General features: G+C 39.5%; 1 protein-coding gene across 6 annotated transcripts in view; it reads left to right on the top strand.

Annotated features, from left to right (window-relative positions):
- Window positions 1-24,629, top strand: part of ST3GAL3 (ST3 beta-galactoside alpha-2,3-sialyltransferase 3) — a 170,749-nt gene that overhangs the window by 80,977 nt on the left and 65,143 nt on the right. For all 6 annotated transcript variants that reach the window (XM_081055715.1, XM_081055716.1, XM_081055712.1 and 3 more), the window contains one exon: window positions 17,001-17,093. In XM_081055715.1, the coding sequence (XP_080911841.1) occupies window positions 17,001-17,093 (93 nt within the window). The remainder of the gene's footprint in view (window positions 1-17,000; window positions 17,094-24,629) is intronic.

Here is a 24,629-nt window from a genome sequence, read left to right as displayed (position 1 = left end):
CTTCTCACTGCTTCCACCTCTGTCACTCTGTCCAGACGACCCGTCATCTCCGACCTCATTACTGCCCTCCTAGCCGCTTGCCCTGCTGTCAGGGCAGGCTTCCCTGCGGCCTCCTTCCATTCTGAAGCTGACGTGATCCTGTTAAAACCTGAGATGGATCTGATCACGCCTAGGATCAGAACGTTCCAGTGGCTCCCCATTTCTCTTAGAATAAGAGCCAGACTTTTTTACCATGTCCAACCAAGGCCCTCCAGGGTCTAGACCCGTTTTCTTACTACTCTCCTTGTTTATTCCATACTGGGCTCCTTGGTGTGCCTCAAATCCTCCAGGCCTGTTCCTGCTTCAGACTCTTGGTGTTTGCTCATTCCTTTGTTTGGGATGCTCTTCCCCGAATACCTGCAGAGCTTGTGTCACTCCCTCACCTTTTGAGATTGTAGCTCAAATGTCACCTTCTTAGTGAAGTCTTCCCTGCCCCTCCCATTTAAAATGATAACCTCATCCCTCACTGGCATTCCTTGTTATCCTTACTACTCGTGTCGTTTTTCTCCTGGGTGTTTATCACTGATATCCATGTTTTACTTACTTGTTGATTGTCTCCTCCCACTAGAGGGAGGGCAGGGAGGGTTGGCTATTTTATTCACTACTATTTCCTAGCATCTAAAACAGTGGCTGGGACTTAGTAATTGCCAATAAAGATTTGTTGAATGAATGAATGAGTTGATGGAAAGCTTCATAAAGTAGATGCATTATGAAGTAGATGCATTTAAGTGCATTTTAATAAATGAGAAAGTAACCATAGAAGCAATTTGCCTGTGTTCACAGGATGTAGTAAAGCCAGCATCCGAATCCTCTCTGCCTGCCTTCAAACTTTCTACTCATCCCACAATTCAACATAGTTTTCTGTTTTTTCCAAATTCATGCTGTCACTTTGACCCTAAGTTTGGACAACTACATTGTAGGCTTTGTAAAGGCAGGAACGATGGATGTCCTGCTTACAGATGTGTTCCCAGTACCTAGTGCAGTGTCTGTGGTACATAGTGAATGTTCAGTAAATGCTTGTTAAACTAATTCAGGACAGCGGAAGAGGATATAAGAAAGAACAGCTCCATCTTTAGCAACAAAACCCAGATCCTCTGAGAATCAGTATTGGAAGATTTTGGGGGCATAGGAAGTGCAGTGATGAGTACTGCCAAGTGACCCCTGTCTTTCACCATCACCTGGAGGAGCTCTCATTTCAAGAACTGCTGCCACCACCACATTCACTCCAGAGAGCACAGGTTCTCTTAAATGCTTTAACAAAGAGAGAGAAAACAACAATAGCAACAGACCCAAACCAAGAAACAACAACAACAACAAAAACCCATCTTTTCTCTTGGTTCCTAAAAATACTTCACTAGTGATTAAAAGAGAACAACAGAGAAATAAACCCTGAGAGTATAAGAAACCCAAAGAAGTAGTCTGGTTTGCAAAATATAGAGTGCTGTCTGTTTTGTAGGTAGCTCAAGCCAGGAGCATACTTAGTTCACAACAGGAGAGCACAACATTGTAGGATTTGACTGGGTTCTTTGCTTCATGACTTCTAGCCTGCTTCACAGCCCACTGTTAAAGATTTCCTCCTAAGCATCTTGATACCTGTGTGATCAAGACTCAAAAAGCGAAATCCCCACTTTGTACCTCACCTGGAGCTCTCAGCTCTCTTAAGTGGTTCTTAACCTTGACTGCACATTGGAATCATCTAGGGAGCTTAAAAATGTACTGATGCCAGCATCCACCCCCTAGAGATTCTGAAGTTATTGGCTTGAGGTGTAACCAGGCGTTGGGACTTTTAAAGCTCCCCAGGTAAGTCTAATTTGCAGCTAAGTTAAGAACAACTGCTCTAAAAGATTCTGTTTCCTGTTTAAGGAACTCGCCACTTTCCCACACGATTGATGCCAAGAATAAACTCACCTTGAGGTATGACCCCATGACTCCTATGTATATGACCCCTATACATAGGAGTATGTCTATATTTCTCAACCCAGGACCTCACCACCCAGAGATTCTGATTTAGTTGATCAGGACTCAGGACTCAGGTACCTTAATGTTTAAACGTTCTCCCATGTAATTCTGTCATGCCAGGGTTGAGAACCATGGGGGTCTAGCCTTCAAGCCTGTCACTTTAGTCATATTTGAACGTTGCACAATAACTACTACAGAATGTAGCATTCGTTATGTTAGGATAGTGGGATTGTGGGTACTTTTTTTTCCTTTTGAGTTTGCATTTTCTGTATTGTACTTATATACCTTTATAATGAAAAAATATATTTGGATGTGACTTTCCTGTAATTTTTTTCAAACTCATTATTATCTCTAGGTCTCTAAACACTATTTTTAAAAATCCATTTTATATTAATTTTTGGCTACTCGTCCTTTCTCTAGTTTTTTTCTTCATGGTCTTTTAAAATCTGAATCAATTGAAGAGTTTCCTGTACATTCTATTGGCCTATTTCAATATCTTTCCTTATCTACAATTGAAATAAATATTTGTGTAAAGACTTAATATCTGTCTTTTCTATGTTGTCAAAGCTCCAAGGGTTCTGAGGATGAAACATAATATGTCTGGAGGAATGGGCAGACCAAATTAAGCAGGGTTTTAGAGATACATAAGAAGTTTGAGCTTCATCTTGAGGACAGAAGATGCCATTGAAGTGTTTTAAGTAGGTGAAAAACAATCAGTTTAGATGAATGACAAGGAACATGACTGGCTGTGGGAAGGTAGATAGGTTGGAGAGGAGCATAAGTGGGAAGGGAGATAGTACGTAGGAAGCCATTATAAAAATAAAAGCAGAAATCAGAAGAGAAGATCAACAAAAGCAAAAGCTGATAATTTGAAAATATTAATAAAATTAAAAACTTGTAGCTAAGCTAACCAAGAAAAAAGAGAGAAGACACAAATTACTAATATCAGAAATGAAAGCGGGATCATCACTGCTGATCCCCTGGATATATTAAAAGGATAGCACAGGAATATTATGAACAACTTTATGCCTACAAATTTGATAACTTAGATGCAATGAACCAATTCCTCGGAAGACACAAACTACCAAAACTCACAAGAATAAGTAGATCATCTGAATAGGCCTATATCCACTAGAGAAATTGAATCAATAATTAAGAACCTTCCAAAACAGAAAACATCAGACTCAGATGGTTTCACTGGTGAATTCTAATAAACATTTAAGGAAAAGGTGATACCAATTCTCTGCAGTGTCTTCCAGAAAATAGAAGCAGAAGGAACACTTCCTAACTTGTTCTGTGAAGCCAGCATTTACCTTAAAACCAAAAACCAGATAAAGACATTATAAGAAAGGAAAGCTATACACCAGTTATCTCTTATGAACATACATAGTGCAAAAATCCTCAACAGAATATTATTAGCATATTAAATCCAACAACGTACAAAAAGATTCATACCTCACAACCAAGTGGGATTTATTCCAGGTATTCAAGGTTGGTTCAACACTAGAGAATGAACTGCTATATTCTATCACATCACATCAGTAGGCTAAAGAAGAAAAATCATATGATAATATCTGTAAGTTGCAGAAAAAGCATTTGATGCAGTCCACATCCAATCATGATTTTAGAAAACTCAGCAAACTAGGAATAGAAATTTCCTCAATTTGATTAAGAACACCTACAAAAAAACCCTACAGTTAACCTCATGCTTAATGATGAGAAACTAGACAAGAATGTCCCCTTTTACCACTCCTATTCAACATTATACTGAAAGCTCTAACCAATTCAATAAGAAAAAGAAAAGAAAAGGCATAGTGATTGGGAAGGAAGAAATAAAACTGTCTTTGTTCTCAAATGACATGATTGTCTATGTGGAAAATCCCAGAGAATTGGCAAAATCTCCTGGAACTAATTAGCAATTATAGCAAGGTTGCAAGATACAAGGTTATTATACAAAAGTCAGTTGCTTTCCTATATACCAGCGAGTGAAAAATTGGAATTTGAAGTTAAAAACAATGTTACTTACATTAGCACACACACAAAAATAAATACTTAGGTATAAATCTAATAAAACACACACACACACACACACACACACACGGAAAACTACAAAACTATGAAAGAAATCAAAGAAATCTAGATAAGTAGAGAGATATTCCATTTTCATGGATTGGAAGATGCAGTGTTGTTTAAATGTCAGTTCTTCCCAATTTTGATCTGTAGATTCAACATAATGTCTGTGAAAATCCCGGCATGTTATTTTGTGGATATCAACAAACTTAAAGTTTATACGGAAAGACAAAAGACCCAGAATAGCCTATGTAACACTGGTGAAAAGGAACAAAGTTGAAGGACTGACACTACATGACTTCAGACTTACAATAGTGCTACAATAATCAGAACACCATAGTATTGGTAAAAGAATAGACAAACAGACCAGTGGAGCAGAATAGAGAGCACAGAAATAAACACAAATATACAGACGCTCCTCGACTTACGATGGAGTTATGTCTCCATAAACCCATTGTTAAGTTGAAAATATTGTGTAAGTCAGAAATGCATTTAATACACCTAACCTACCAAACATAGCTTAACCTAGCCTACTTTAAACGTGCTCAGAACACAGTATCCAAAAAATGCTGGCAACACAGTACGCTGTATTGTTTACCCTCATGATCCCCTGGCTAACTGGGAGTTTTGGCTCATTGCCTCTGCCCATCATCATGAAGGAGTATCTTAAGGCATATTGGTAGCCTGGGAAAGATCAAAATTCAAAATCTGAAGTACAATTTCTACTGCAGTTGTATCGTTTTTGCACCATTGCAAACTCAGAAAGTCCCAAGTCAAACCATCGTAAGTCAGGGACTGTCTGTAGCCAACTGATCTTTGATAAAAGAGCAAAGGCAATTCAACGGAAAGAAGAATAGTCTTGTCAACAAATGGTGCTGCAACAATTGGACATCTGTGTGCAGAAATTTAATCATTCACCTTGTACTTTTCACAAAAATTAACTCAACATGGAACCTAAATAGACCTAAGTATAAAACACAAAACTATAAAATTTTAGAAGGTAACATAGGAGAAAATCTATGTGACCTTGGTTTTGGCAATGAGGTTTTAGATACAAAACTAAAAGTACAGTCCATGAAAGAAAAAAATCAATGCTTTGACTTTATTAAAATTTAAAACTTTTGTCCTGTGAAAGACTCTGTTAAGAGAATGAAAAAACAAACTGGGGAAAAAATACTTGCAAAACACATGTTTGATAAAGGACTTGTATACAAAGAACTCTTAAAACTTAACAATAAGAAAACAGTCAACCCAATTTAAAAATGAGCTAAAGACCTTAACAGACACCTCACCAAAGAAGATGTACAGATGGCAAATAAGCATTTGAAAACATACTCATATCATATGTCATTAGGAAAATTCAAATTAAAACGTGAAACACCACCACACATCTATTCTGATGGCTAAAATCCATAGCACTAACAGCACCAAATGCTGATGAGGGTGTGGAGCAACAGGAACTCTCACTCATTGCTGATGGGAATGCAGAATGGTTCAGCCACATTGGAAGACAGTTTGACAGCATCTTATAAAGCTAACTATGATTTAGCAATCACTGCTCTTCTAGATATTTACCCAATTGAGTGGAAAAGTTATGTCTGTACAAAAACTACACACAAGTATTGCAATATTACACAAATGTTACACATTGCTCAGTCTTGTTTAGTTACCTTTAAAAAATTCATAATTGCCAACAACTGAAAGTAATCAAGATGTCCATTAGATGAATGGATAAACAAACTGTGATACATCGAGACAGTAGAATATTTAGCATTAAAAAGAAATGAGCTGGGGTGGCCAGTTAGCTCAGTTGGTTAGAGCGCGATGCTCATAACACAAAGGTTGCTGGTTCGATCCCCACGTGGGTCACTGTGAAGGGCGCTCTCCACAACTAGATTGAAACAACTACGTGACTTGGAGCTGATGGGTCCTGGAAAAACACACTTAAAATAAATAAAAGTTTAAAAAAAAAAAAAGAAAAAAAGAAATGAGCTGTCGAGCCATGAAATGATGTGGAAGAAACTTCAGTATATATTGCTAAGTGAAAGACGCCAGTCTGAAAAGGCTACATGGTATATGCTTTTAAGCCTGTGATATTCTGGAAAAGGAAAAGCTATGGAGACAGTAAAGAAGTCCGTGGTTGCCAGGTGAAAGGAGGAAGGGGAAAAGGGATGAATAGATGCACTGTGCATTTATCAAAATCCATAGTACCTGTATCACAAAGAGTGAATCTTTTTTTTTTTCATTAACCTTTATTAAAAGTCATGCTGTTATAAAAGTATATGTGGACTTAGGTGAAACAGAGTGAATCTTAATGTCAACTATGAACTTTAGTTATAATAATGTATTAATGTTGGTTCATTAATTGTCACAAATGCACCACACTAATGCAGACTTTTGATAATAGGGAGACTGGGGAGTGGCAAGGAGTATATGGGAACTCTATACTATCTGCTCAGTGTTTCTATAAATCTAAAACTTCTAAAAAATAGTCTTATTAGTTAACCATCAGCAAAAAACAACCAATAACCAAGGGCTTTGAAAAAAGAAAGCTCTGTATTCAAATATTCTTTCTGCTGCGTATTAGCTGAGTCTTTTTTTCTTGTTCATAAAATGAGGATAATAAGACCCATCATACTAAATTGTCTGAGGATTAACAAAAGTGTACAAAAGTAAAATAAAAACAAAAACTCTGGTATTGCTCAATAATGGCTGGTTACATTTCTTCCCCTTTCTATTATTTTGCTTCCTAAATCTCTTATAAGTCTCTTTCCTCTGTCACCTCTCAAGCCAGGCCTCTTCATTGCTCCCAGGGCTAGTGCATGTCATTTCCTCTGCATAAAAGTCCTTAAATGATTCCCCACTGCCTCCAGCACAAAGTCCATACTCCTTGTCCTAGCGGCAAGACCATGACCTTGTTTCCCGGGCTTTGTTCCCTCAGTGCTCAAGTATTTACAGTTCCCCAAATATGTCTGGCCCTCTTTGGGCCTTTGCATGTGTTGTATCTTGTGCTGAGAATGCCCTTCCACCCTGTTTTCTTGACATCACCTCCTCAAGATGCCCTCTTAATCCCCTAAGCCACTTTAATCGTCTCATGTCTCTACTTCCATGCCCTGTGCATAACTCTGTGGTTGTACTGATACTTGAAGGTAATCTTTTATTAACTCTCTCGCTTCAATTACTACAGGAACCAAAATGGAAAACTCAGATCCTCTTCTGCAATTTTCCCCCTTGATACCCTAAATAGCAGAGAATGAACATATTACAAAGCAACCCACTGCAAGGATACACATTCTTTTAAAAAATTCTATTTTTAAAAAGTACTTTTCGTTCTACTCCATAATACATGTGTGTTGTTTTAATATGTTATTCCCCATATTTTCAAGTAAATTTGATGCTCCAAGAAGATGCACTTTGTGCTGTGGCTTTGAGTACCCCTGCCCTTTATTGTTAATATAATCCTGGGCAATGGGGCCAAGAAGCTTGCACTTACGGGGTTTAGGGAGAATGTTATCTGGAAATCAGGAAAATGACCTTTGTCTTGCACTGAGGGTCGATAGAAAATTAGACACAGTTTTGACTGTGATTTTCACTACAAATCTTATGAGATTTAGCCCTTCCATTGGGCTCAGGTAGCCACTGGCAAACCAGTTGAAGACAAGTCCCTGCATTTGAGATGTTGGCCGCCTTTCAGCAGCCTTCTCCCTCTGTTCTCAGTAGTCTCCTGCCCTCCCTACCCATCAGGCAGAAGTTTGGAGGCAGCCAAGTGAGTTGTAGAGAATAATCCAAGTAGGAAAAATAAAAGGAAGTTTTTTTCCTCATTAAATTAGTGAAATGATGATAAATCAGATATCTAGAAGTACTAATAGCAAAAGTCAAATATTAAAACAATAGGAACAGTAACTGACATTTGTGTACCTTTCAAAGAATGCTCTGACCTACATTATTGCAGAAAATCATTTGATCTTCCATTCGTCCTATAAAATGTGTATTACTATGGCTATTTAAGAGTTAAGGAAACCGATAATCACTTCCTTGAGATTACACAATTAGTACACAATTAGTAAGTGGAAGAGTTACTTAAACTCCAATCTTTTTACCTTTAAGCCCATTGTTCTTCCTACCAAAGAAAGCAAGGGCTTTAATGAGCACAGAAGATAGGTTTTAGTGTCAGTTTCTCTGGTCAAAAATGAGAATAAAATTTACCATAGTGTAGGGCTGCACTAAGGGTGTACAGAGCACAGGCTAAATATTTTTTGTAAAGCCTCTGGGTCTAAACAAGTTGATGGGTCCAAGTGAGATATAATGATTTATTGACGAGGACTTAGAACAAACAGTAGGCAAAGAAAAAATGCTATGTAGTTTATTATCCAATCAGTGCACATGAAGGTTCTTCATAGTATCTAGATACCATCTCTTTCTGTTTACGTTCAAAAACCATCTCTTCATGATTTTTATTCTCAACTGCATCATTCCTGGCTAATTTCACATCTCCCACCACAAGAAAAAGGTAGTAATAGTGCTGTTACAGTGCCATGGCTCTTAGGGACCTGTTTTATAGAAACAACATAGATCGTACTGTGTCTGCATTTCTCCAGTACCTTTATTTCATGCTGATTACAGCATTACTCATGACGTATCTTTCATGCTGCCCATAAATACTGACTCTCAAAGGTCGTGACTGTGCTTTGTCGACGATGACCGCAAATGTAAGTCTTCCCCAGAGTACGCAGGGAAAATGTGAATTGTAATTAGTTTTCTGGTTGTGTTAAATTTATCATTTGAACCTACCAAAACTGAATTCATGAAAAAATAGAAAATCTGAACAGATCAATTGCTAGTAAGGAAATTGAATCAGTAATCAAAAACCTATCAAAACAAAAGTCCAGGACCAGATGGCTTCATTGGTGAATTCTACCAAACATTTAAAGAAGAATTAATACCAATACTTCTCAAACTTTTCCACAAAACAGAAGAGGATGCAACACTTTCAGATTCATTTTACAAGGCCAGCATTATCCTGATACCAAAACCAGACAAAGACACTACAAGAAAATTACAGGCCAAGGTCCCTGATGAACACACATGCAAAATTTCAACAAAATTTTAGCAAACTGAGTTCAACAATACATTAACAGGATTATACACCATGATCAATTGGGATTTATTCCAGGAATGCAAGCATGGTTCAAAATCTGCAAATCAATCAGTATGATAAACCCCATTAACAAAATGAAGGATAAAAATCATGATTATTTCAATCAATGGAAAAAAAGCATTTGACAAAATTCAATATCCATTCGTAATAAAAACCCAACAAAGTGAGTATAGAGGGAACATACCTCAGCGTAACAAAGGCCGTATGTGACAAGCCCACAGCCACCATCATACTCAATGGTGAAAAGCTGGAAGGTTTTCCTCTAGGATCAGGAATAAGACAAGGATGCCCTTTCTAGCCATTTTCATTCATTATAGTTGGGCAAAAGCAGTTGGGCAAGAAAAAAGTAAAAGGCATCCAAGTTGAAAAAAAAGTAGTAAAACTGTCTGTACTTGTAGATGACATGGTATTATATATAGAAAACCCTAAAGACTCCACCAAAAGACTGTTAGAACTATTAAATTTAGTAAAGTTGTAGGATACAAAATCAATATACAAAAATCAGTTATGTTTCTATACATTAATAATGAACTATCAGAAAGAGAAATTAAGAATCTTAACAATCCCATCTACAATGGCATCAAAAAGAATAAAAGACCTGGGAATATTAACTTAGGAGGCAAAAAACCACTACACTAAAAACTATAAGACACTGATTAAAGAAATTGAAAAAGACACAAATAAATGGAAAGATATTCCATGCTCATGGATTAAAAGAATTAATATTGTTAAAATGTCCATACTACTTAAAGCAAGCTACAGATTCAATGCAATACCTATCACAATGTATCATTTGAAATTTCATAATATAAGCAGAACAGCACCTCTTCCAGCTGTGTCTTCTCTTAGATTGTTTCAGCCCCCCATGTCTGGGTCTAAGGGTTATATTGCCTTACAAGATTATTGTAAAGCTGAATTAGATAATTAGATCAACTGTCTGGCACATGGTTTATGCTCAATAAATGTTAGTTCCCTTGTTCTTGTCACTACCACCCAGAAATTGAGCAGTCCCCACAGATCCCTGGTGGAGAGGCTGTGAGAGTGGCCAGTACAGCTCAGGTTAAAGCATTTGCAAGAGCTCACTGGAGAGCATCCTTTCAGTCCAAATGAATCACGAAGCCCTGGAAACAAAGATAAACTGCAGTGATGTCGGCTCCAGAATCACTGATTAAACAGCAGAGAGGCCTTGTTTATTGAAAACTTATTACTGTGCCCAGTACCAAGAGCTGAAAGGCAGGGCCTCCAGAGCTGAGAAATACCACAAATTCCAGATGGCTCAGATCAAGCAGTCCCTCTTCTCTTAAAGTGGTGGGAGAGACATGAGAGAGTGCTGCCCAGTTTATCACAGATTGCTATTAGGTGAGGCAAAAGTTATAGAAGCCCGAGTCTGCTTTGGAGTTCACAAAGAGCAAAGGGCCAGTGATACCCAAGGCAGGATAGATTAGCAACACCCCAAATGTGAGTGAATGAAGAGATAATGCAAGAAGAGCCAGCAGACCTGTAATAATGGGGTTGGAGGAGACAGGGCAGTCAGGAGAGAGAAAATTGTCTTTAAGGAGAAAAGTTTCCATCTTGGAGCTTGAAAGGATCTATGGCAATATTAAGTAACCTTTCTTACATAAGGACTATTTCAGGAAAAAAGCTAAAATAAAAATGTTTAATGACAGAATAGAATTACTAAATCAAACCTAAGCTGCTTCTGCCACTTCCCAAGTCAAGTCATAGTTCCAGAAACAACCCTTTAGTAGTATTACCCCTTTAGTAATATTAGAGAAAAACATCTTCGTCAGGAAGGTGAGAGAGGACAGGATTGAAGAAGCAGCGGTGGGGGGAGCTCTGGTGAGGCTTCTTACCTGTGTGTTCATGCCCGTCCTCACAGCACAATAATATTGGCTAGCTTCAAGTCGCTATATTTGCTTGAAAGGAAGCTGATATTTATTAACTGTTATTTTCCAGGCAGTGTGTTAGTTTTATTACATGTATACATGGTTTTATTTCATTCTCACAACCAGTTCTTTGACCTCTGTATCAGTAAACTAGCACGTGGAATGAGGGAGGAGGCATAGTAGGGGGCTGATCTGAGTTTAATCTTCTTTCAGGGGGTTCTAGAAATTAGACCATTGGTCACAAGATGTCCATCATTGATCTATAGAGTCCTCAAGAATAACTTTTCTTTTTTTAAATTTACCATCTTAATGATTTTTTTTTAATTGGGGAATGTTGGGGAACTGTGTTTTTCCAGGAATGTCAAGTCGTTGTTTTTCAATCTAGTTGTGGGGGGGCACAGCTGAGCTCCAAGTCAAGTCATTTTTGTTTTTTGTTTTTAATCTACTTGTGGAGGACACACCCATGTGGGTCTCGAACCAGCGACTTTGGTGGTATGAGCACTTCACGGTAACCACTGAGCCAACCAGCAGCTCAGCTCCAAGCTCAAGCCATTGCTTCTGACTGGCCCATGTGGGAGTCAAACCAGCCATCTTGGTGTTATGAGCAATGTGCTCCAACCACTGAGCTAACCGGCCGCCCACTGGCGGCTCAGGTCCAAGCTCAAGCCATTTTTTTCAATCTAATTATGGCAGGCACAGCTCACTGGCCCATGTGGGAATTGAACCGGCAACCCTGTCATTAAGAGCTCACTCGCTAACCAACTGAGCCATCTGGCCTCCCTAAGAATAACTTTTAAAGTCCCTTCCTTCTCCATTTTCCAGTTATCAGCACCTCTCCCCCACACTTCCTGTCATTTAACCTTCCAAGTCAAGGTAACTAATTGGGTTCAGTTCAACAAACATTTTGTTTGGTACTTATGTACTCTGCCATGCTTGGTACGCTGTGCTACACACTGTGCTCAACTTTCATGGTCTAGGAGAGAATGGTGTTTAAATGGACAATTGCTTTTCGGTGGAACAAATGCTGGGCCATGCTTGTGTCCTAGACATCATTGCATCCCTAATACCAGGCCTATGTCTGGCACATGACAACGAGACTGTTAACAGCATGTATTGAGAGATAACTATATACCAGGCATTGTATTCAGCACTTTATTCTCAGCATAATCCTCACAACAATTTTATGAGGTAAGTACCAGTATAATCACAGTTTTAAAGATGTAGAAATCAAGGCACAGCAATTAAATAACATGGCCAAAGTCACACAGCTGGTATGGGATAGAGCCAGGACACAAATCCAAGCAGAGTGACTGTGTTGCCTCTAAATATTTGTTGAGTGAATGAATGAGGTGAACTAAGGGAAGGAGATAGGAGAGAGAGCATGTGTGGGAACAAGTGAGCAAGCTACAGTGAAAATCAGCTCTAGGTGAGATGGGGTCCACAAGCAGGATAGGTTGGTTCTATTTGGGAAGGGAAGCAATCGTGAAAAGCTTCATAAAGGAAGTGGTGTTCAACTGAATATTGCAGGACGAATAGGTAGTCACTGGCCAGGGCAGGGCAGGGGACGCAGAGCTAAGGGCAACCCTTCTACTTCTGTATTAGATCCTTTCCCCCTCTCACCTACTCAAGGACATTTCTCCTACAACTGTCCCATCTCTACTGCATCGTGGGTTTTTTCTCTTATTCTAGCATCTTATAAACATGCCAAAATAGTTCCTGACCTCAAATAATATCTTTCCTTGCTTCTTTCCTCCAGCTATTGCCCCATTTCTCTCTCCCTCCCCCACTCCAGTGGAACAGCCCTGGTCAGGAGCAACCTTCCAGGTCAGGAATAATCTTCATGTTGTCAAATTCAGCTGTCAATCCTATGGCGACACCTTATCAGGCCTACCGCAGTGTTTGACACAATTGGTCCCTCTGTCCTTAAGATACTTTCCTTCCCTTGGCAAATGAGACATCACACTCTCTCTGATTATTTTTCTTTACTGTTCCTTTCAGCCTCTTGCAGTGCTACTCTTTACCTCCCGAATATTGATCCTTAAAATGCACACGTCCATCAAGGCACTATCCCACTGTAAATCATTCAGTGACTGTCCCCTGTGCCGGAATCCAAACTTGAGGCAAGTGTTCAAAGCCTCCCTGACCTGGCTGCCTGCCTCTGCCACCTCCTCTTTCACATAACATTCGTGTGGTGCTCTAGAGGGCAGCCAGCCAAATGTGCTGCCTTACCTCATCCTCCCAAGATCCCTGGGAATTGAGTGGTTCCCATTTGCAGATGAGGAAACAGAGTCAGATTTCTCATCACTTGCCCGAGGTCGCACCGCTTGCCAGTGTCCTCTGTGAAAGTTTCTGATTCCAGATCCTACACTCTTCCCATTTTACAGCCCATTGTTTGGCCTTAAATTAGGTGCTTCTGAGTGAAGCAGGAGAGTGGACGTCTGGTTCCTTCCTTTGGGTTCCAGTTTGTCCATCTGGATTTCCTCTTGAGAGTGCAGTGGTTTACACTCTTCACCCCAGGGGCTTGGAAGTCACGTTTGCAGGACAATGGATGCTCTTACTGGTTGAAATGCTAAATCTCTCAAAATGAAAGGCCAGCTGCAGAGTATGAGAAGAACAAGGGCTGAATGATTTGATCAGACATCTGTGGGGGCCTCCTGGCATTTGGAGTGTGAGTGCCTTAGAGAAACTAACTATTCTAGCCTGAGGGAGTTGACGACTGTTAATCTTGGTGGTTTTGACCGCTAACTGCCCCAGAGGTCCCAGCCTGCCGTATGACTCAGAATCCCCAACACTCCCCCTTTTATTCTCTCACTGGGATAGTCGGGAGGCCATTTCTAAGGCATTTTAATTTGGTAATAACTTGACTGGCCCACTGCACCCGGCACTGTGTGTTTGTGAAGTTACTGGTGCTTTCGGAATGGCAAGGTTGATTTAGAGCTACTCATCGTTGCTATGTGACTACTTCGTACTTCTATGGAAGAGCCTTCCCTGCCGGGTTCTGGCGCCGCTGTGCTCCAGTGGTAGTGCTCCCTCTTCTCTTATAGAGCACCTGAGTCCTTGGACCCTGGGCTGTCCATAGCCCTTATTCTTTTTTTTAAGATTTTTTTGAGGGAAGGGGAACAGGACTTTTTTTTTATTGGGGAATAGTGTGTACTTCCAGGACTTTTTTTTTATTGGGGAATAGTGTGTATTTCCAGGACTTTTTTTTTTCCCAAGTTGTCCTTTCATTCTTAGTTGTGGAGGGTGCCGTTCAGCTTCAAGTTGTTGTCCTTTCAGTCTTAGTTGTGGAGGGCGCAGCCCAGCTCCAGGTCCAGTTGCCATTGCTAGTTGCAGGGGGCGCAGCCCACCGTCCCTTGCAGGAGTCGAACCGGTAACCTTGTGGTTGAGAGGACGCGCTCCAACCAACTGAGCCATCCGGGAGCTCAGCAGCAGCTCAGCTCAAGGTGCCATGTGCAGTCTTAGTTGCAGGGTGCGCTGCCCAGCATCCCTTGCCAGACTCGAGGAATTGAACTGGCAACCTTGTGGTTGAGAGCCCACTGGCCCATGTGGGAATCGGACCGGCAACCTTCGGAGTTAGGAGCATGATGGAGCTCTAACCTCTTGAGCCACCGGCCCAGCCCCCATAGCCCTTATTCTTGAAGTACCTTGCCAGAAGTTGATGGTGTACACCAGAGAGGAAAGAGGTGGTCTCTTGTACATGTATTTCTGCAATGCACTGTGTTAAAGAGGCAGCTGCTATCCATCTTTCATCTTCTTTGTGAAACTTTCTGGAATTCAGGAAGACCACAGGAACCCACTGTACAAGGCAGCCAAGCAGATGGCGGGGGATTGGGGACCGGGTGTGAGGGACTCGTGGTGCCTCACTGCCATGTGCACACGATCCAGGAGCTGTGCGAGGTCTTCTTGCCCCTCCTGTCTACCGCTTACAACTGCACTGCCAGCTCATGCGCTGTCCCTGTGTGCTGGCTCTTACTGTGACCTACACTGGTGGCAGTGCCATGTTAAGAGCTCCTGCACTGGTGTTAGAAACAGGTTCAAATCCAGTATCTGCCACTTACTAGCTATATGATCTTGGCTTAAGTCTCTTCATCTTTCTGAGCTCGTGTGTAAACTAATAATTAATGGCACCTACTCACATGCTATTGAGAGGAGTAACTGAAAAACAAAAATCTATGTTTTAATCACTGTGCCTAGTCCAAAACCTTCCAGTAAGTTTAGCAATTGAACTGAAGTTTATATTTCATTTCTGAAATGCAGTTGTTTACATAAGGAAATATTGTTAGGTAAATTATCTTGTTAAACTTTTGACTTTCTTTTGCCTACCAAATAAAGTCAGTTCTGGCTTGTCACTCAGCATTTGCATCTTTACATTTCATTAGTAGGGACGGCTAAAACATGTAGATTTCTAGAAGAAACTGCACATGGATACAGATGAGTTTACCTAAATTCACTGAGCAATACTCTGGGTAAGGCCCTGGGCTAGGCCCTCAGGGGCACGTGAGTGAATGACATGTGACACACGGTGGGCAGTGGCAGCATCGTTTCTGGCTGTCCAGTACAGGTGCTAGCTTTCCTTCCCCCTACCCCCCAACAACCACCTCATAAGGCAGCCCCGAGGAAAGATTTGTCACCGGGCCCCAGCACGTCAGAGCAGCTGGGCATCAGTGGTCAGAGTTTGGGCAGCTGGCCCAAGGGTGGAGGCAGAGAGGTTGGGCCTGGGGACTGGCAACCAGCCGGGACGTCGTCAGGTACCCAGCATGCAGGGCCTCCAGCCCTGCCGTCACTGACTGTGTCCTGTTCTTCCATTGTGGTTTTCTCTAGACTGCATGGGGCAGTTTCTGGCAGGGCAGTGACTGCAGCCCCACCTTGAACACATAAAGGCATTGAAGCCCAAAGATGTGAGGTGACTTGACTACAGTCACACAGCAACAAAGCCAGGGCTAGAACACACAAGTCTCATGAAAAGTATTAAGCAATCTCTGACTTGTGGCTTCCTGAGGTTGTCTTGGTTGCAGTCCAAGTGCAGCGAGACAGGATCATTTTGTTCCTTCAGAAAATTATAGGGGTCTTATGTAAGAAGACTCTGAGCTCCGGAATGTACTGTATAATGAGGAATACATACTACCAACAATTATAGCACAGCACAGCAAGTGCTGATGGGGGTAAGCATGTGGGTGGCAGCGGGTGGACCATAGGAGCACAGAGGAGGCACTTAGACCAGCCTGGGGGTCAGGGAATTACTCCCAGTGAAGTTGACATCTAAGCTTAGTTGTGAAAGGCCAGTAGGCATAACCAAGTGGAGAAGGACAAGGACGAACGTTCCAGGCAGAGAGCATAGACGAGCAGGACTGCATCTTCCACTGAACATCTAATAATGAGTAATGGCTCCAACACACATATCGTCTATATCCAGGTACTGTGAGTGGTTCCCACTGGCTGGATCTATGTGTGGAGAGAATCAAGGCAGGTGAGGCTGGACGTGTAGGAACGTAGAAGGAAGGTTGAGAGGGCAGTGCCTCTGTCTTTATCAAAGCCTGGGTGGCTTTCTCCTTAGATCTCCAGGCCCCACCCTCCCAGTCTGGGAGCCTGGATGGAGTTCCTAATTTCCTTGGGATAAGCCTTACTGCAAAGAAGCTATGTAAACCCAGTGAGTTCCTTTTACTAAATTCCATCTGAGGGCCTTGCTTATTTATCTACCCATTCCTTTTGGTTTTTTTGGTTTGGAGAGCTTTTCCCCCCTGAAGCCTTGGTGTGGGAGAGGGGCTTAAGTGCTGATTGTGGGGAATGAAGCTTCATTCAAGGTTTAAACACCTCCAGCTCTTCATAAGCTAATAACCCACTGACTGCTCAGGGCCTGGCAAACTATGACTTTCCTTCTCTTCCCATAGGCCTGCGGAGTTGGCCACCAAGTACGCAAACTTTTCAGAGGGAACTTGCAAGCCTGGCTATGCTTCAGCCTTAATGACCGCCATCTTCCCCCGGTAAGTGCTCCTCTTTCTTCACCCAGCACAGGAGTCAGAAACCCTGCCCTCATGGCAGGTGATGTGCTCCGGGGCAAACGTGTCTGTGGTAACTTCCCTCCTGTACCCTCAAGTCTGTGGGTGCTTGGAAAGGACTTTGCATTTATTGGGTACCCCCTGGCCCACTCGGCCCTTGCCATACCTCACCCCCTATTAACCTGCTAGTGTAGCTCGTCTCTGTGGAGAAGGTGGAGATGGAAACTCCGTGCTTGTCACATGGAAGCCAGGTATCCAGAGCATCCAGACAAGGTCACCCAGCACAGTGGCCTTGTCATTAATATCAGTGGCCAAACTATTTTGGAAGCTAGGACCAACCACCTGGCTTCAGGGAGACATGTCCAAATAAAGCAGGCACCAAAGACGAGTTTGGCACCTTCCCTCTTTGTCCGTTGTACATTCTGGATTCCTATTTCTTTGACATCAGACTTGCTGAAAGAAGCTGTGCAAAACCCTGGGAGTTGCTTTTGCCAGATTCTGCTGAGGACCCTCGCTTGCTTATCTGCCTTTCCTTTCAGGTTTTCTTCTCCTGGAGCCTTAGTGTGGATAAGGGCCTGACGTGCTGAGACTGTCTTCTCTACAGTCCCGAGTGCAGTGAAGCTGTTGGGGTTATTTGTTCCTTCAGAAAGTTATGGGAGTATCTAACCTGGAGGGCCTGGAGGAAGGGCTGCTCAGGACCCTCAGGGGGTCGGGGTGCAGCACTTGGACCCCCAGAGGAACTCTGGGGGGAGAGAGGGACTCTGCTCACTGGGGGAGGGGCTTTCACCCGATCCCTTAGAAGCCTGAGGTTAGAGCACACAATGTGCTTGAACAGGAATGCTGAAAAGCAGCTTGCCCAAATGTAAATCCAGGATATTTGGGTTTTATGCTCTTTTTCTAACATGACCAATGCAAGCTTAGCTCCTTGTATAAAACATGGGCTCTGCTGGCTGAATATCTGGTGTTCATATAGGGCTCTCTTTGTCCAGGGTTTGCCTCTGGATCGATTCCAAATATTTTGATTCCCCCCGCTATTTATTGAGTGCCTCTTAAGTGTCTGGCACTATGTTCCATATTACATGTGTTTTCTCAAACCTAGATGACTCCGTGCCCTGGGCCAGACACCTGTGAGTTTTCCTTGACCTATATATAGGTTTCTTTTACTTTTTATAATTGAAAGTAATACAAGCATGTTGTTTAAAAAAATAAATAACTCCAATAGCACAAAATGTATATACACCCACTCCAGACCCCTTCCCCAGAGATAGTCAATAATACTGTAAATGGGAACATACTGTATTTATTGTTCTGTATCAGAGATTATCCTATTACAAGCATATATGGGCCCATCTTATTTTTAAACTGATTGCATAATATATAATTATATATGGATGTATCATAATTTATTAAAAATAAGGTTTATTGAAGTTTAGTTTGTATACAGTAAATTTACTTTATAGTGTAGTTGTATGAATTTTGACAAATGCATACCTTTGTGTAACCAGAACAATCAATAGAAGATTTCCATCATCACCCCCAAAAGTTTCCTCGTATTCCTTTGCAGTTAACCCCAGTTAACCCCTCCCCAGACCCCCAATCCATGACAACTACTGATCAGTGTTCTGTCTCTATCACCTCCAGAACATGATATAAATGGAATCATACAGTATGTAGCCTTTTGAGTCTGCCTGTTTCATTTAGTAAAGTGCATTTTAGATTCATCCACATGTTGTATGTCAGTTTGTTCCTTTTTATTGCTAAATAGTATTCCGTTGTATGGATATAACACAGTCTGTGTATCTGTTCAACAGTCAATAGACATTTGGGTTAATTCCAGTTTTTAGCTATTAAAAATGAAGCCACTATAAATATTTGTGTATAGCATGTATGCTTCACTTTATAAGAAATTGCCAAACTGTTTTCCAAAGTAACTATACTATTTTGCTTTCCCACCAGCAATGTATGTGAGTTTCAGTTGTTCTACATCCATGCCCTCAGTCTTTTCAGTTTTAGCTATTCTAATAGATTTAGAGTGATAGCTCACTGTGCTTTTAATTTGCATATTACTAATGACTAATGATGTTAAGTATCATTTTCATGTGCTTTTTTGCCATTCTTTTATCTTTGGGGAACCATCCAAATCTGTTGCTATTTTTTAATCAGTTGTTTATCTTACAGAATTGTAAGCAGACTTTACACATTCTAGATAGACGCTCTGTCAGATAGGTGATTTGCAAATATTTTCTTCCAGTCCATAGCTTGTCTTTTCATTCTCTTTAACAATGTCTTTCATAGAGCAGAAATGTTTAATCTTGATGAAGTCCAGTTTACCAATGTTTTTTTTTATGGATTTTGCTTTTGGTGTTTTATCTAAGAAGTCTTTCCCTAACCCAAGGTCAGAAGGTTTTTTTCCTGTTTTCTTCTAGAATTTTTATAGGTTTAGCTCTTTCATTTAGATCTGTGATCCATTTCAAGCTAATTTTTGTATATCGTAAAAGGTACAGGTTGAGGTTCATTTTTTGCACGTGGCTGTTCATTGTCCCATTTGTTGAAGACTGTCCTTTCTCTATTGAATTACCTTGGCATATTTGTTGAAAATCTGTTTTATATATATATATATATATTTCTGGATTCCGTATTCTATTCCATTAACCTCTATATCTATCCTTGCACCAGTATCATACATACATAGACAGTCATGTCTTCTTTAATAAAGACAGTTTTATTTCTTCCTTTCCAATCTGGATGCCTCTTACTCCTTTTTCTTTCTCACTGCACTGGCTAGACTCTTCAGTAAGTTTTGAATAGATGAGAGGAGAGAGAACATATTTGCCTGTTCCCAGTCTTAGCAGGAAAGCTTTTAGTCTTTCACCATTATGGTGTTAGCTGTAGGTTTTTCATAGATACCCTTTTTTTCAGGTAGAGAAAGCTCTCTTCTATTCCTAGATTATTGAGAATTGTTATCAGGATATATATGGCTTTTCTTTTTTAGTCTATTAATATGGTGAATCACATTGATTGACTTTTCATTGATTGATTTTCGAATGGTAAATCAACCTTTCATTTCTAGGATACATTTCATGTGATCCTGATTATTATTATTATTATTATTATTATTATTATTATATATTGCTGGATTTAATTTGCTAATGTTCTGTTGAGGATTTTTGTTTTTCTCTTCATGAAAAATATTGGTCTATAATTTTTTTGTAATATTGTTAGTTTTAGTATCAGGGTAAAGCTGACCTCATAGAAATAAGTATAAAAGTATTCCTTTATCTTCAGTTTTCTGAAAGTTTTCTGGAGAATTGATAATATTTTTCGTTAAGTGTTTGATAGAGTTCACCACCAAAGACATCCAGGCCTATAGTTTTCTTTGTGGACCTGTTTTTTATTAATAATTAATTTTTTTAATAGATCCAGGCCTTTCCTATATTCAGGTTTTTCTATTTTTGGTAGTTTGTATCTTTCAAGTAATTTGTGCCTTTCATTTAAGTTGTTGAATTTATTGGCATAAAATTGTTCACGATATTCTTTTTTTCCCCATAATATTCTTTTATTATTCGTTTTTGCTTGGTATCTCTAGAGAGGTCCCTCTTTCATGCCTGATATGGGTAATTTGTATTTTTCTTCTTCTTACTTTTCCTCTTTTTCTTTTTTTTTCATAAACTGCCTGGTTAGAGGTTTATTGTTTTTATTGATCTCAAAGAACTGGCTTTTGGTTTCATTTATTTTTTTTTTTCTTTTGGTATTTTTTTCACTATATTGTTGATTTCTGCTCTTTAGTATTTCCTATCTTCTACTTATTTGGGGTTTAATTTGTTCTTTTGTGTTGTATTTTTTTCTTAAGGTAAAAGTTTAGACCATTGATTTGATTTATTTCTAAATAAGCATTTAATGCTATAAATTTCCCTCTGAGTTCTTATGAACCGTTTTGCTTAATTTACAAATATTTGAGGTGTTCCAGATAGTTTTATGTTATAGATTTCAGTTTATTTTTATTATGATCAGAGAATACTTTATATGATTTTAATGTTTTTAAATTGACAGGGACCTGAATTATGGGATAAAATATGGTATATCTTGGTGAATATTCTGTGTTCACTTGAAAAGACAATATTTCTGCTGTTATTGGGCATTCTGTAATGACAGCTAGATGAGCTTAGTTAATAGAGTTTTTCAAATCTCCTCTCCTATATCCTTACTGATTTTCTGTCAGTTACTGACAGAGAGATGTTGAAATCTCCCTTTATCAACTTTTGCTTCATATATACTGAAACTCTGCCATTTAGTGCATATACATTTAGGATTTCTTTACCAATACAGAATAGATTCTTTCATTATTCTGAAATGTCTCTTTTTCCCTGGTAGTAATCCTTGTTCTGAAACCTTCTTTGTTTGATATTAATATATAACCATTCCAGCCTTTTAAAAGTTAGCTTCATCATGATATATATATATATATATATATATATATATATATATATATATATATAATTTTATCCTTTTACATTTTTTGGTGAGGAAGGAGTATGTTTGTATTTACCCATGAGCCTCAGCGAGTTGGCTCTCAGGTGGTTGGCAATGGTAATGTCCAGAATATATAAAGAACTACAACTCAACAACAACAACTTGAATACACATTTCACCAAAGAAGATACATAAATGGCCAACAAGTAAATGTAAAGATGTTCAACATCATTATTCATTAAGGAAATGCGAATCAAAACCAGGATGAGATACCACCTCGCATTTGATAGGATGGCTGCTATCAAAACACAAAAAAGCAGAAAATAACAGGTGTTGGTGAGGATGTGGAAAATTTGGAACCCTTATGCACTATCGGGGGGAATGAAAAATGGTGCAGACACTACAGAAAACAGTGTGGCACAAAATGTGGTATATACATACAACAGAACAGTATTTATTTCCTGTTACTGACAAACAGTATTTATGTCAGGAAAGAAATTCTGACATATTCTACAACATGGATGAACTTTGAGGACATTTATGCTAAGTAAAATAAGCCAGTCATAGAAAGACAAATATTGTTTGATTTCACTTATATGAGGTTACTTAGAGTAGTCAAATTCATAGATATTGAAAATTGAATGGTGGTTTCCAAGGGATGGGGGCAGGGAGAAATGGGGAGTTGCTGTTTAATGGATATAGAATTTGAGTTTTGCAAGATGAAAAGAGTTCTGGAGATTGGTTGCTTAATAATATTAATGTACTTAACACTACTGAATTATACACTTAAAAATGTTTAAGGTATGAAGTTTTATGTATCTTTTTCCACAAAAGAACATTTAAAAGAATTTTAATTCGGGATAAAAGTCTTTTGTAGTTACCCACAAACTTAGTTTTACTGTTTGTCTTTCTCCCTTTGTATAGATACATATGTCTATATGTTATCCTTTTTCTTCTGCCTCAAGAACTTATTTTAACATTTCTTATGAGAAAGATCTGATGGCAATGATGTCTTTCAGCTTTGGTTTGTCTGACAAAGTCTTTATTTTCCTTCAGCTTTGAAAGGGGTTTTTTGGGGGCAAGGAGGGTATACAATTCTAGATTTACAGGCACACACACACACACACACACACACACTGCCATGCACTACTTCACGGTGGGAATCCTTTCTGAGAAATATTTCATTACACAGTTTCCTCATTGTGTGAACATCATAGAGCATGCGTACACACACCTAGGTGGTATAGCCTTCCACACACCCAGACCATAGAGTATGCCTATTGCTCCTAGTTTATAAGCCCGTAAGGCATGTTACTGTACAAAACAACATGAGATTAAACTAATGATACATTCAGGAGACGTGGCAAACTTGAGATGCATGAAGCTGCTGCTGGCGTAACATGGCATACGGTTTTATAGCAAACTGTTTTTTTATATAAGCACAAAGACTACACTCTAAAATAACAATAAAATGTATAGTATAGTAAATACATAAACCAGTAACAGTCATTTATTATCAACTATTATGTACTGTACATAATTGTATTGCTATACTTTCATATGACTGGCAGCGCAGTAGGTTTATTTCCACCAGCATCACCACAAATAGGTGAGTAATGTGTTGTGCTATGACATCAGTAGGCAATAGGAATTTTCAGCTCCATTATAATCTTATGGGATAACCATTGTTTATACAGCCCTTCATTGACCAGAATGTCTTTATGCAGCACATGACTATAACTTCATTTTTGGGGGGCTTGCCTGGTTTCTGATGAAAGTCTTCTGCCATTCTTATCATTTTTACTTCGTATGTAATGTTTCTATTTTCCTCTGGCTGCTTTTTGAGATTTTCTGATTATCACTGGTTTTTCACAATTTGAGTATGATGTACCTTATTGTGGTTTTCTTTATATTTACTTGGCGTGGGTTTATTTAACTCCTTGAATTCTATGGGTTCATAGTTTACTTTTTTTAGTCAAATTTGGATTTTGTTTTGTCCTTTTTCAAATATTTTCTTTGTCCCACTTCCCTTCCCAGGATTCCAGTTACATGTGTTTACCATTAGTCCCACACGTTACTGGGTTTTTGTTTTTGTTTCCAATCTTATTTCTCCCTGTGCTTCATTTTGGATAGTTGATATTGCTACGTTTTCATATTCACTGATTTTTCTTTTGTAATTTCTAACCAGCTGTTTATCCCATGGTGTATTTTCATTTCAGATATTGTGCTTTTGATCTCCATAGTTCCACGTAGGTCTTTTTATATCTTCCATTTCATTCCTTACACTCATGTGTTTTTCTGCCTTCTTGAACATATGGAACATATTTATAATAGTTGTTTTAACATCCTTGTCTGCTAATTCATTCTATCATCTGTCATTTCTGGGATGGTTTCTGCTGATTGATTTTTCTCCTGGTTTTTGGTCTATATTTTTCTGAATGTTTGTATGCTTTCCAGGTAATATTTTATCGGATTCCAGACAATGCAAATTTTACATTTTTCTTTGCTAGATTTTGTTGTATTCCTTTAAATTGTGCTAGTTTTCCTTGGGCATGTAGTTAAGTTATTTGGAATCAGTTGTATCCTTTTGAGGCTTACTTTTAACATTGTTAGTATAAGTCTTGAGCAGCCTGGTTTTTGGCTAATTTATCTCCAATACTGATGCAGTACCCTCCTGAAGACTCAACCCAATGCCTCATGCATTATGACATATTTCAACTCTGACTGATTTATTCCCACGCTGGTTTGTGTGAATACAAGCAATTCCCAGCCCTTATGAACACCAGGAATTGTGGGGTCTACTGCTTTCTGGTGGTGTTTCCTCAGCCTCAGAGCTTCCTCTCAGGTCTGCACAGATCAGTACTGAGCCACAGATCTGAGGGGACCCCTTTGCAGATCTCTGGAGCTTTCTATGTAGCTCTGTCCTCTGTGGCAGTCTTCTCCACAAATTTTGGCCTCCTTGGCCTCCTTAAATTGATCTATTTTCTCAATTCACAAAGACCACTGGGCTCTCTCTGGGTTCCCCAACCCTGCCATGGTCTGAAAATTGTT

Source organism: Rhinolophus hipposideros (genome assembly GCF_964194185.1).
Source record: "Rhinolophus hipposideros genome assembly, chromosome: 8".
NCBI classification, from domain to species: Eukaryota; Metazoa; Chordata; class Mammalia; order Chiroptera; family Rhinolophidae; genus Rhinolophus; species Rhinolophus hipposideros.
Note: the sequence above shows the minus strand (reverse complement) of the source record. Positions and strands in the feature narration are given on the sequence as shown.